Source organism: Volvox carteri (genome assembly GCF_000143455.1).
Source record: "Volvox carteri f. nagariensis unplaced genomic scaffold VOLCAscaffold_12, whole genome shotgun sequence".
NCBI classification, from domain to species: Eukaryota; Viridiplantae; Chlorophyta; class Chlorophyceae; order Chlamydomonadales; family Volvocaceae; genus Volvox; species Volvox carteri.
In genome coordinates this window covers 901065-913926 of record NW_003307555.1, presented here as the reverse complement: position 1 = coordinate 913926, position 12862 = coordinate 901065, and the positions used below count along the sequence as shown (strand labels likewise).

At 53.0% G+C, this 12862-nt stretch overlaps 1 protein-coding gene across 1 annotated transcript in view; it reads right to left on the bottom strand.

The window, feature by feature from the left end:
• Nucleotides 1-5947: 5947 nt before the first annotated feature.
• VOLCADRAFT_58804 (uncharacterized protein) overlaps nucleotides 5948-12862 on the bottom strand; it is a gene marked incomplete at both ends in the record, with an annotated part of 10294 nt that continues 3379 nt past the window's right edge. The window contains 10 exons of the mRNA XM_002948909.1: nucleotides 5948-6130; nucleotides 6502-6609; nucleotides 7568-7633; nucleotides 8085-8175; nucleotides 8435-8511; nucleotides 8749-8916; nucleotides 9217-9311; nucleotides 9618-9699; nucleotides 11450-11500; nucleotides 12017-12133. Coding sequence (XP_002948955.1) covers nucleotides 5948-6130; nucleotides 6502-6609; nucleotides 7568-7633; nucleotides 8085-8175; nucleotides 8435-8511; nucleotides 8749-8916; nucleotides 9217-9311; nucleotides 9618-9699; nucleotides 11450-11500; nucleotides 12017-12133 — 1038 coding nt within the window. The remainder of the gene's footprint in view (nucleotides 6131-6501; nucleotides 6610-7567; nucleotides 7634-8084; nucleotides 8176-8434; nucleotides 8512-8748; nucleotides 8917-9216; nucleotides 9312-9617; nucleotides 9700-11449; nucleotides 11501-12016; nucleotides 12134-12862) is intronic.

The following is a 12862-nucleotide window of genomic DNA, read 5'->3' as shown; positions in this document are numbered from 1 at the left end:
ATACTTGTATCCCGTGCATGAAAGACAAAAACGACGAATATAGAAGATATTGATGACCATCGACACAATCGAGCAGCATGTGCCAATAGAAGCCAATAGAACAGAGCCAGTGGCCTCTGAACAACGGCCGCACGATGCTGGACACGAAACTCCAAACTTCCAGGAAACTATAAACATCTACGTGCTATCTGAGGCGATATCATCAGTGAAGCTATTAAGCTTGTTCATATTATTCGCACAGTGTTATGCGGTTGGCGCTTGTTTAGGGACGAGCCGGTCGGGCTCCACTGCAACAGGGGTCAACTAACCCCATCGTTAACCCTCCTAATCCGTGCTTATACGCATGATATTTCTCAGATTAGCATGGATTAAAAAGGTTAATATTGCCGCCGTATACGAGCTTTACGCGGATTAAATTCCGGTTACTGTGCTACAAATGCGCTTTCATGCCATATTCATAGATTGGGTGAAAAGTATTTTCTATTCGGACGACGGGACCCCTCCCCCCCCTCCCGGAGTGCCTATGCCCCGGAGTGGAAGTTGGCTAACGAACTACGGCGAGGCCAGGAACACCAATTAAGTTAATTATTGCTTTTCTTTGTAGCTTAAATTTTGCACAAAGCGGTCATACTTTGGTAGATGGAAACTGCGACTGCCGGACAGAGGTCACACATTTACATAATGCCAAATGAACGGACTACAGAAACTGCATAGCTAAAGAAAAGTTATTGCTTTAACTAGTTTAGCAAAGAGCTTAACTAGTTTAGCAAAGAGCTTCACGCGCGGGCACCTCCGATTTCGACCTCAGGTTGGCCGATGATGATGACAGGACTTCTCGCTTTGTACCCATCCCAAAGCACCGAAATGCATAGGACTGTTGTGGAATCTAGCACATGCAAGACATTGCGTGGTCGACGTTAAGGGGGCGCATGATGCCCCGGCAGCGCTTTCTGGGCCTCCAGGAGCCCCAAAACGGATTGTCTAGGATCGATCCATTGCCGATAGATCGTAGGCGCTGGTCTGACGGTCATAGGGCTCATAGCAGCTGGATGGCTTTCAGACTGCCGGTCATGGGAACCCGGGAGGCGTGCTGTTGGTGCGGGGCAAACCAGGGCTGTCGGGTGACCGGCGGAGATGGATGGGTGCACCACCAATTGATATACACAGGGACGTATCCTAATCGGGGCGCTCGGCGGTACTCCGCCTGGAGCAAGCAGGTTTAACTCCTGCCGTCCTGTTCCTTTCATCATCATCCCACAAAGAGTCCCCCGCAATTCTTGTACATCACAGCGCACTCCTAGACCGGCTGGATTTGAGGAAGAGATCCGGAAGAGCTTGCGGCCCTCCCGCGGCTTACCCTCGGGCGAAGACGACAGAGGACTAGTCTCGCGCCCTGTTGGTAGGATACGGGGAAATAACAAAAAGTTTAGAAGGCGCCTGTTATCTACTGCGTTTGCATCCCAATCCGTGAAGGTTATCCACCTCTCTGTGCTTTCACTGACATAGTGACAGGGCGACGGTGGATGAAACCAGTACAGTAGCACTATACCACGTAAGACCAGTGTAAGAGTACGCAATTGCAGGAAAGAGCCGCTTTGTAGAGTGAAAGAGAGGCGAGCAGTCGCAGGATTACAGCCTGTTCGTTGATTCGCATGAGGCAAATGGCTAAGCTCACGGGCCTACACGTTTGCCATGGAGAGCCATGAGTGAATTATGATTACCGTGGACCCATAGGCCGACCAACCCCCCAATGGTCCCCCCACCTTGTAAGCCCCGCTTGAGGTCTTGGCACACCTATCCTGGCTCGTGATGTGTGCGGCGGCAGCCGGGGGAATCCCCCTCTACTGAACCACGCCTGAAGGCCCCGCCTGTTTTCTCTTCTCCCAAAGTTGCGCAAACCCAAAAAATCCGTTACAGCGTGTCTTGGGCCTTTCTCCGCCAGGAGGTCCCCAGCCTGGGTCCGCATGTCCTTTGTTTCATTGCAGCCGCCATGAGCCTACTCCTTGTTTCCAACCGCCACATCCCACATACATTGTTCCGCTGGCACCGGTGTTGTGTAAATGTCAGCCAGCACTGCCCGTCGTCCTCATGCCTCCGCTTCAATCGGCATGCTCACCACCCTCCCACCGTATCCAATTATGATTTTAGTAAAGCCCGCCTGTCCAATCCGCTGTGGACGTGTCACCTACGCCCCCCTCCGTGCCCACATCCCCACTCGGAGACATTGCCGACACTGGCAACATTGCTGATCCCGTCACCACTACACCTCGATCCTGAGATCCACTGCCGTAACCCGGGACCTGCTGTGCGTTGTGCACCCCTTCCAGGGTTTCGCCCACCAAACAAGAGCGCCCCACTCGTCACCCCGCCATGTAGCTGGTAGCTGCAGTCCCAGGCCATGCATGTCACTGGTCGTAAAACCCCCATGGCCACCTTAGTAGCTACCCGACTGGTCCCCGCCATATCCCCTCCCGTACAAGCCCCACCCGGGGCCCGCACTGCTGCACTGCGCCACCAGGCTGGTCGTCGCTGCTGCCGCTGCCGCAGCGGTGACGGGCGCACCGTGATAGCCAGCGGCCACCGCCACCACCGCAGCCGCCACCGCATCGTCATAACCACCCGACTGGTCCCCGGGACTCTTTGTGGGAGGATGATGAAAGGAACAGGACGGCAGGAGTTGAACCTGCTTGCTCCAGGCGGAGTACCGCCGAGCGCCCCGATTAGAATACGTCCCTGTGTGTATATCAATTGGTGGTGCACCCATCCATGTCCGCCGGTCACCCGACAGCCCTGGTTTGCCCCGCACCAACAGCACGCCTCCCGGGTTCCCATGACCGGCAGTCTGAAAGCCATCCAGCTGCTATGAGCCCTATGACCGTCAGACCAGCGCCTACGATCTATCTGCAATGGATCGATCCTAGACAATCCGTTTTGGGGCTCCTGGAGGCCCAGAAAGCGCTGCCGGGGCATCATGCGCCCCCTTAACGTCGACCACGCAATGTCTTGCATGTGCTAGATTCCACAACAATCCTATGCGTTTCGGTGCTTTTGGATGGGTACAAAGCGAGAAGTCCTGTCATCATCATCGGCCAACCTGAGGTCGAAATCGGAGGTGCCCGCGCTCTTGCTAAACTAGTTAAGCTCTTTGCTAAACTAGTTAAAGCAATAACTTTTCTTTAGCTATGCAGTTTCTGTAGCCCACCAATTTGGCATTTGGTAAATGTGTGACCTCTGTCCGGCAGCCGCAGTTTCCATCTACCAAAGTATGACCGCTTTGTGCAAATTTTAAGCTATAAAGAAAAGCAATAATTAACTCAATTGGTGTTCCTGGCCTCGCCGTAGTTCGTTAGCCAACTTCCACTCCGGGGCATAGGCACTCCGGGAGGGGGGGGAGGGACGCGGGACCGGGTACCAAATTGTGAATCGCAGATTACCGCGTTATGCAACACGCCTAGAGAAACGAGATTGATAGCTTGAAGGATTGTCCTTTTTATGATATAAAACGATCCTAATATGTATCAAGCGCTGCTTTCAAGCCCACACAGTAACGCATTAGAAAAGGACAGCTTGGCAAAACACGTTTCCGTGCGGCGTAAATCTTGAGTCAATCAGGGTCGCGAAGCGCAATACGGAACAAACTTCTGCCTGGGAAAGAATTTGTCCGAGATCTGTCGTGGCGTCGGAGGTACGGGATCATGGCCGCACGAAAGGCGGCTAAAGGTGGGCGGTTGGGTCCATTAGCCAAAGCCGGGCACCGGCAGATTGCACACTTCGGGGGGTTATTCTTCCCTAGGACGTGCGTTGCGATCCATTGCTGGAATTGGGCGCACGAAGAAGGACTTGCTGGAGGCGAAACAGCAGTATTGTGAGCCGCGTGCCCTGGGAACACTGACCCCAGCTCCCACCCTTCCTCTGCTGGTGTGAGTGCGCATCCGACCTCACTCGACCTCACTCGACCTCACTCAAACACGGAAACACGGGCGCCTGAGCCCCGATGAGGGATCACGTCCGTTGGCGGGGCTCGCTATTGAGGGATGGAATACGTGAACATGAAACTAGCAAATAAAGTTCTGCTCGAGGGTTTGGGATCATACCTGAGAAGTCTGATCCGTAAGCACGCCTGAGCATAGCGGAGCATAGCAGAGCGGCAGCCTGAACCGGACCTTGCTTTGAGCGTGAGGGTGCCAAGTTGGCGGATTCGGGGGCCCTTCAGGGGCTTTGGAAAGCAGCAGCTGTTACCGTGAGCCTTCTGTGTAACATGTCCCCCGTGTCACGACATTTTACCGTCACGTCTGTCGTACGCACGTGTTTTGTCGATGCTACAGTCGTACGACGCGACACCCGGGAAGGCGAGCGTGCAGATACCGTGGGAGATAGCTCTGGATGCGGCAAACCAAAAAGACAGAAATCGAATGGCAGGCAGGGCGTGTGGAAGGTCAAGGAGATGATGGTACCAAGGCGGTCCCATTAGAAGGCTGACAGTGGAATGATAAAAGAGAGCCAGAAGCGCCGTTCACGCGAGGAAGCCGCTTGCGGCTTTAAAACGTACGGATGCGGCATTAAAACGTACGGCATTAAAAAGCCTCCGGAGGTTCCCGCCGGCACCACTAGGTGGAAGTCGGAGATAGGCGAACAACGGTGAGGGATGCAGGAAGGCAGTCGCCGAGGGCCTGAAGCCTCCTTCGGTATCGCCTTGGTTGGCTGGCGCATGTTAGCGAATGCCCAGTTTTTTCAACGACCCGGAGCAACATTACGGTTTGGAAAAAAGGCGGGGGGGGAAATGGGTTGGAATCCTGCGGAATCGGGCAAGTCGAGGGCCTTTCGGTTGATTTATGAACTTGATAGACAGCGATGAAGGATTAGATTTGAGGGTGTACGGTTCTAGGGTGCCATCAACATGTACGATGTTCCGTACGATGTAAGACGCACGAGCAGTACGGCGCGGCGGACAAGCCAACCATACATATACCACCTCTTGGAAGGCATGAATTTCAGCACTGGATGAAGAGAGCGACCAACGCGTGTAGCCGAAAGCTATTATTTTTCTTGAAATCCTTGAACACCCTCTTTAAGCATAGTATTTAATGTAGCGCATCTTTCCACAATCTGTGTTGCATACGCATTTACCAAGATGGCGCCAAAAGGTCGTGCCCTGCGACGCGCAACAATGGAACCCTCAGTGTTGAGGGGGTTCCCGCCTTTTTGTGTTGGTTCTTCCGCCTTTGTGCGAAGCTTTACGGACGAGGAGTTTTCATTACAGTAAAAAAAAGCTGAACGCGGTAGTCACAACCTCTACTATATGGGGCTTTGGCAAAATCCTTATGTGTCTATGGCAAAAGCCATGTGTTTTTGCCAAAGCACTAGTTCACTCTAATCTGCAGCCAGCCAACAACCAAACCACCGCGCTCACGCCTGAAGAGCAGCTTACACATCGCGCACACAACGCCGCACATTCATCTCGACACGAACGAACCCCCGGCTGCTGCGCCATATACTCATAAGGCCCACGGAGCTCTACATGATCCCTGCCTGCCTGCCGCTTGCCTTGCCTCCCACCCCACCTTGCTTTCCCTTCCCCCTACAAAACTCCCACATTTATTTCTTACATGAAAAAGGCCATATTGTGTGCACCCTGACTCAGCAGTAACAAAAACCTTGTGTACGTACACCACAGACGTACACCACAGGCGTCGGAGACGCCTCTTACCCAGGTATGCAGATCATCACCCAGGTGTGCACATCACCCTCCCCCTCCACACACTCGGTCGTGATACCTCCAAAGAACTTCCTCCTCCTCTTCCCCTCTCGCCTTCCTCCTCCTTCCCCTCCTCCTCCCCCTGCTCCTCCCCCTCTTCCTATTAATTGTCGTCGCCATCGGCTCCTACTACCTCCTACTCCATCCTCATCTCTCGTCTTCTTCCCTGCTATCGACCAGGCACCACCACCACTACTTGCGCTCGGCCTCGGCCTCCTGCTGCTGTTGCTTGGCGCCCTTCTTGCCGGCCTGGGGACCCTTGGGGGGTGAAGCGGCGCGGATGGCCGAGACACCGGTGATGCGGCGCCCCGCCACCAGCACATTCACCTCGTAGGTGCCCTCGTACGTGTAGATCGCCTCCAGGTCGGAGAAGGACTGGGCGGGGGAGGAGGGCGGAGAAGGGGACGGAGGGCGCCACCACAGGGCGGGGATCCCACTTTGGTGAATGTGCTGACTGAATGGAGATATTACTGCGTATTGTTTTATCCCTTTTCACATGTAGTAGTGCGACCAGTTATACAAAATATATATTGCTGCTGGGACGATTTGTCGTGAGATGACTTGTGTGTGCAACCCTGCCCGTCAATAACCACAGGAATAATATTTCAACCAAATCACGGGCTCACAACCTCGCAGACGCATATATATGCCCGCCATAATAGACGCCTCTATTGACGCATTCCCACGTCCGTACACCCCCCAAAACCCCTGGTCGCCTCTCCTCCCCTCCTCTCCCCCTGTCTTACCTTGGCCACCAGGAAGTGCCCCAGAATGCCATTTCCTCCCAGCAGCTCCCGGCCCAGCGCCATCACCTCACGACCACGAGCTGAGGTCCAGGCCTTCACCAAGGAAGCCTTTGCAGGTGGTGGCGGGAGCAGTGGGAATGAATGCGGCAGTGGGAAAGGGGGACAAGGCGAGTCACTAATTTGTCTGGTGACACCTTTTGAGTATTTGAAGGTTCTGGGTTCGTTTCCTGGTCAGACCCCCGACATTGTTCGGGAAATGTAGGTTTCCTAACGCTGCTAATACGTGGAGATGAGGTCTAATTGTTGGACTAAATTCCGCATGCTGAGTTTGTGGTGATGGCTGATCTATCTCTACGGATGCCGGGTGATTGGATGAAGGGGGGCCTAGTTGGCAGGACCCAAACCGCCGTCGGTTGTACGGTGTAATCAACTTTCAATATATTTAGTCCATGGCCTCCCGCCTTTGACGGACCCCTCCCCCCACTCGTGCGGCACTTGTAACTTGTAACTTAACTAGCGAATGAAGCAGACATCACAGAAAGAAGGGGAAGGGGGGAGATATATGGTGGTGGTGGAAGGTGGTGGGAAAGCCGTGTAGTCAAGTTTTAAGGTCAAATGGTCAACGTCCCGGGGTCGCGGTGGTCTAGGTTGGAGTATAGGATTGGGCTGGCTGGTCACCTTTTTAAGGTCCTGGATTCAATTCCTGGGAAGACCCCCGTCCTTGTCGGAAGGAGCGTGAGAGTATGGCTAGCTGCTGAGATGTGAAGTTGAGGTCACAGTTGATGGACCGAGATTTGCACGCTGGATTGGTGGCGATTGCTGAACCCTCTGTCTCTACGGATGTTCGGGTGACATGATGATGAACGGCTCTAGAAGACATCACCAACCGCGTTAGACTTGCAGTTCAGGTATGGCGTGGTACAGTGTGGTAATGGTACAGTGTGGTAATGGTGGATGGTTAGGTATGATGTTCAATGCTGTATATGATAACCCAAATGGGGTGTTCAAATGGCCCAGAAATCCCCCTCTGTAACAACAACAGCAACAGCAACACATACACACAGACCTGCTCGTGTGACATGCGGCCCTCCTCGTACAGCTTGCTCAGACGCCAGCAGGCCAGCCACATGCCCTGTAGCGGACGTTGGAGCAGACAGACAGACAGACAGACAGACAGAGCGACAACCAAAGGGAGCGATGAGGGCATCAAGGAGGACAAACAACAACTGGTCGTACTACTACTACTACTACTACTACTACTACTACTACTACTACTACTACTACCACACGGTGCGAAAAGGGATAAAACAATACGGGCCGCCAGCAAGAATCATCTACATGATAATTTTGATGCTGATGACGATGCAAAAAGCAGGATGCAAAAACTTCAACTACCGACGTATACTCCAGAAAGAGAAGGCCAAGAGTCAGAAAGGGGACGCTTTTTTAATTACCTCTCCTCATCAATGCTCCATCACTATTCTCACCTACACACACACCCAACCCACCCTCGTCGGTCGTCTCCCCCAGCCCGAGGTCCCCAGCCCCAGGTCCTCCCCCCCCCCAGTGAAATGACTTCACACCTGGATGTGGCCCCCCATGCGGGCGAGCTTCTCCTGAACCAGCTGGAATGACCCCAGCTGCGTGTTAAACTGCTTCCGCTCAGTGACGTACCTGAGCACGCCGTACATCAAAGCATACATGCCGTATATCAGAACATGAATACCGTACAAAAGAAACCTCAGAACATATGGCACAATTAGGCTCTGTGCAAACAAGGCAAAAGTTATACATATGAGAAGTGAAGCGCGCATCACCACACTGGCATGTGTGCGCACACGCAGCCGTACACATGTACATACATACATACATACATACATACATACATACATACATACATACGTGTACATATAAAATCCAGATCAACACGTACCTGCAGCACATGTCGTACACACCGACAGACAGGCCCACGGGCTGCCAGGCCACCATGATTCGGCTGATGGCCAAAACCTGGTGGTGAACACGTGTATGTATGTATTATGTAAGTAAGTATGGTATGTATGTATGTCGGAAGGCGTTCTTAAAATTTGAAAGAACAAAAACAACAAAAATAAAAGAATGAAACACAAGGAAACGACACGGGCGATAGCGTAGGGCCCTGTTCTCAACACGCCAACTAATGGCCGCATCGCCATAAAACAGCGCATGCTGTTGTTCTTGTTCTTGTTGTGCCATCTATTGTCTTACCTTGTTGGTGTCCGCAAAGCTGGTCACCTCGGGCAGCCGGGCAGAGTCCGGCACAAAGCACTGCGAGAAAGTCATGTCGGCGTTCTGTACACAGCGCAGAGCAATCTTGTTCTCAATCTTGGCGGTGCGAAGACCGGGGTTGCCCTTGCGTACGATAAAGGCGTTGACCTGACCGGAATGTCGGGGGTGTTTGGGGGGGGGGGTAGAGGGTTGGGCCTGGGGATGTAAGGGGTGTTGGGGTGTAGGTGGGTTGGGGGTGCCGGCACTCGGAGTGCAATGAGGACATGAAGGATAGGGGCAGGGTACGGCATACGTTGTACCATACGGCGTTGCCATGTTGGTTTACTAACCTTCCTTTCTTTCACCCAGCCGGGCACATATACGTGTGCACAGATGCACATATAAAGACACGTCGTTCCAGACAGACGCAACTCATACCCCTCAACCAGCCCAGCCCCCGCCACCCACCTGGCCATCTTGATTATTACGGGCCCACACCACCGTCACATCCGCCCAGGTGCCGTTGCCGATCCAACGCTTGTACCCGTTAATCATCCAGCCACCTGTGCGGCGATAAATGAGTTCGCAAATACATACATACATACATACATACACATTAGGGAGACATTTAAAGGATAGTGGGCGGGCGTCCTATTTTCTTTCACCATGTCTTTACACTACTTTTACTTTACATTATACATTATAAAGCTGCATCGGGATGTGCGTGTTACATATTGAGTTCTTAGCAACGCCCTCCGTCTGAGGAGACTTTTCCCCTCTTCACACGCTGGCCCAACAAACAAACAAAAACAAACAAACAGACATACATACATTCATACTGCATGGACAAACTCAAACTCCCCCCGTACCTGGCACCTTGGTGGCGGTGGCGGTGAGGGCGGAGGCGTCGCTGCCGTTCGAGGGCTCCGTCAAGGCCCAGCAGCCAACCAACTGAAGGACCAACAACAGGGCACCAAACAGGGGACTGGGGTAAGAGGGGACGCGGCAGGAGGGAAAGAGGACGTTCTCGTGTATGTATGTACGACTTAGATTACACTGTGGGCCGCGAGAGCCGGGGGCCGAAGCCGAAACACAGCGCAAGGGTCGGGAGCACACAGCACAAGTCGGTTAGTCTTGTGTGCTCCCGACCCCGACTCAGACTGCCAACACTCTACGCAGCCACCATATATGTATATATGTATGTATATATATGTATGTATATGTATGTATATGTATGTATATGTATGTATGTATGTATGTATGTATGTATGTATGTATGTATGTATGTATGTATGTATGTATGTATGTATGTATGTATGTATGTATGTATGTATGTATGTATGTATGTATGTATGTATGTATGTATGTATGTATGTATGTATGTATGACGTTGATTACACTGTGGGCTGAAAAGCCGGGGGCCCAGGGCCGAAGCACAGCGCGAGGGGCGGGTGCATACGGCTGGTTAGTCTCATGCACTCCGCCCCCGGGTCAGGCCGCACGGGAAACGACGGCCGGCACGCAACAGCGCTTGTTTGGCGCTCCAACTAGACGGGATCTATGCCCGTTGGTCTCCTAACATAAACGAAGTCGCAACTGGGGGGCTCTTCCTGCCGACCGAACGAACCGAGCATCTCAGAGAGCTCGCAACCAGGACCTGGGCGACCGGGAGCCCGACGAGTCATCCCGGGCTGGGGAGGTCACCAAGCTCAAAAATCCTCACGCAAAAAAAAAGAGCGCAAAGAGCTCACACCACAAGACGCCAAACAGCCTCCTGAGACTACTACCCTGCTCCGCCATGTATGTATGTATGTATGTATGTATGTATGTATGTATGTATGTATGTATGTATGTATGTATGTATGTATGTATGTATGTGTATGTATGTATGTTGTTACAGGGTGGTTAACTTCGCCAGCGGCCCCCTTTCCCGGGGCAGTCCCTGCTCTCCCCTGCTAGAGGGGCACCCTAATCCGTCACCCCATCCGACTTCGGAATGTATTCGTTGGGTTCGGCAACTCACCACCAGCATCCAACCAAATCTAGCGGATCAACGGCGCATCAACTTAGTTCCTGGTCAGCTCGCAAGTTGATATTATCACGTCCTACACCGTCCATATGATGGGGGGCCACCTCCCATTTCATCACTCCTCAAACACCCGAGGAGCCGGCAGGCGGATTTGAACCCGGGTCGACTGGGTCGACTGGGAGCAGAAGTCATGTATGTATGTATGTATGTATGTATGTATGTATGTATGTATGTATGTATGTATGTATGTATGTATGTATGTATGTATGTATGTATGTATGTATGTATGTATGTATGTATGTATGTATGTATGTATGACTTAGATTACACTGTGGGCCGCGAGAGCCGGGGGCCGAAGCCGAAACACAGCGCAAGGGTCGGGAGCACACAGCACAAGTCGGTTAGTCTTGTGTGCTCCCGACCCCGACTCAGACTGCCAACACTCTACGCAGCCACTCCGCAGCCCCTCCATCCGGGGATGGCGCTGCATTGAATACACCACGAAGGGTTCTCAGGTCCCGCTAGGGCGAGTCCACAAGTATGTATGTATGCATGTTTCGTGTGCGTAAAAAAAGGCTCAGCGCCCGGTAACCCCGACTATGAGCCGGCACATACGACACGAAAACTGAAATAAGCTGTTCTGTTGCTGCTGCTGCTGCTGCTCCTCATTACCTCAAATTTGGCCATACGCGGCAGCAGCTCCTGCTTCTGCTCCTCCGATCCCTAAGGTCGGTTCGGTATGGGAGCAGGGGGCGGGAGTGGGGGCGAGTGCGGGGGACACAGCTTTGAGTGGGCGAGGACGCGGAGGGTGGGAGGGAAAGACGAACCACACACGATTGAAGCTGCTGCCAGGGCAAGAGAAGGGGGGGAAACCCTCCAAATGCGAGAGAACCTCCGAAACCAACGGGGAGTGAAAACAGTGAATATGTATAGATGGGTTTGTGTTAGTGAGGAGAGCTGCCTAGGGGAGCCAACTCACGCCGTATTGCACATCGCAGAACGGAAGTTGCCCCTCCCCTCGTCCCCGATCAGGCGCACTCACCGTCAAGATACGGCACACGACATGTGCACCCCCCCTCCTCTCCTCCCTTCACCGCACACTCTCCTGCTCCGCCCACCACCTCCCACCTTGAACCCCTTGTACCCTCGTCCCCCAGGCCCCCCCCTTTGTACCCTCGTCCCCCAGCCCTCCCCGCCTTGTAACCTCGTCCCCCAGCCCTCCCCGCCTTGTACCCTTACCAGCAGTCCAATTGTGAGCATGGCCAGATACGAGTGCACGAGCAAGAAGGTGCTCATGGAGGCATCCACCCGGGCAATCTCAACAACCGCCATGGCGTTGGACAGAATAGACAAGCCCTGGATGCATACATACATACATACATGCCGGCGTTATACATTTATCCAGACAGAGGGACACACATACACACGCATATTAAGCTTTGTGTACGGACCGGATGATGATGGTGATGGTGATGATGGTGATGATGGTAGTGGTGATGATGATCATGATGTATGTGATGAAATGAAATGATGTGATGGTGATGCACTTGGGACCGCGCGAACATGTGCTGCAGGTGCGGTCACGGAACTCACCAGTGTGGAGAAAAACATTGCATGTGAAAATGTTGTCAAAACGTGGCCACATAATACATATATACAGACATACATTGGGTTAAGTGCCCCTGGCCAGTGTCAAGCCCGGATCGAGATGTATACATACATACATACATACATACATACATACATACATACATACATACATACATACATACATACATACATACATACATACAGGCGCACTTCGTGGGGATCGCTACATGCAGGAAACTGCAAACGGTGGGCGACCTAGTGCGGGTCTGGGACCTAGTGGTGCATACTCGAGTGGCCTCCCTCCCCAGGTCGACCTGGCCCGAATGGGTCAGGACACACCTCGACCCATCAACCCCAGCACCCACGCGGGACAGGTCAGCGACCCTGGCAGCCCTTAAGACGCTACATGGCGCTATCAACCCGGCCTGGCTCGAAGCTGCAAGAGCAGTGGAAACCCAACAGCAACAGCAACCCCAGCCGCAGGCACAGCTGCAG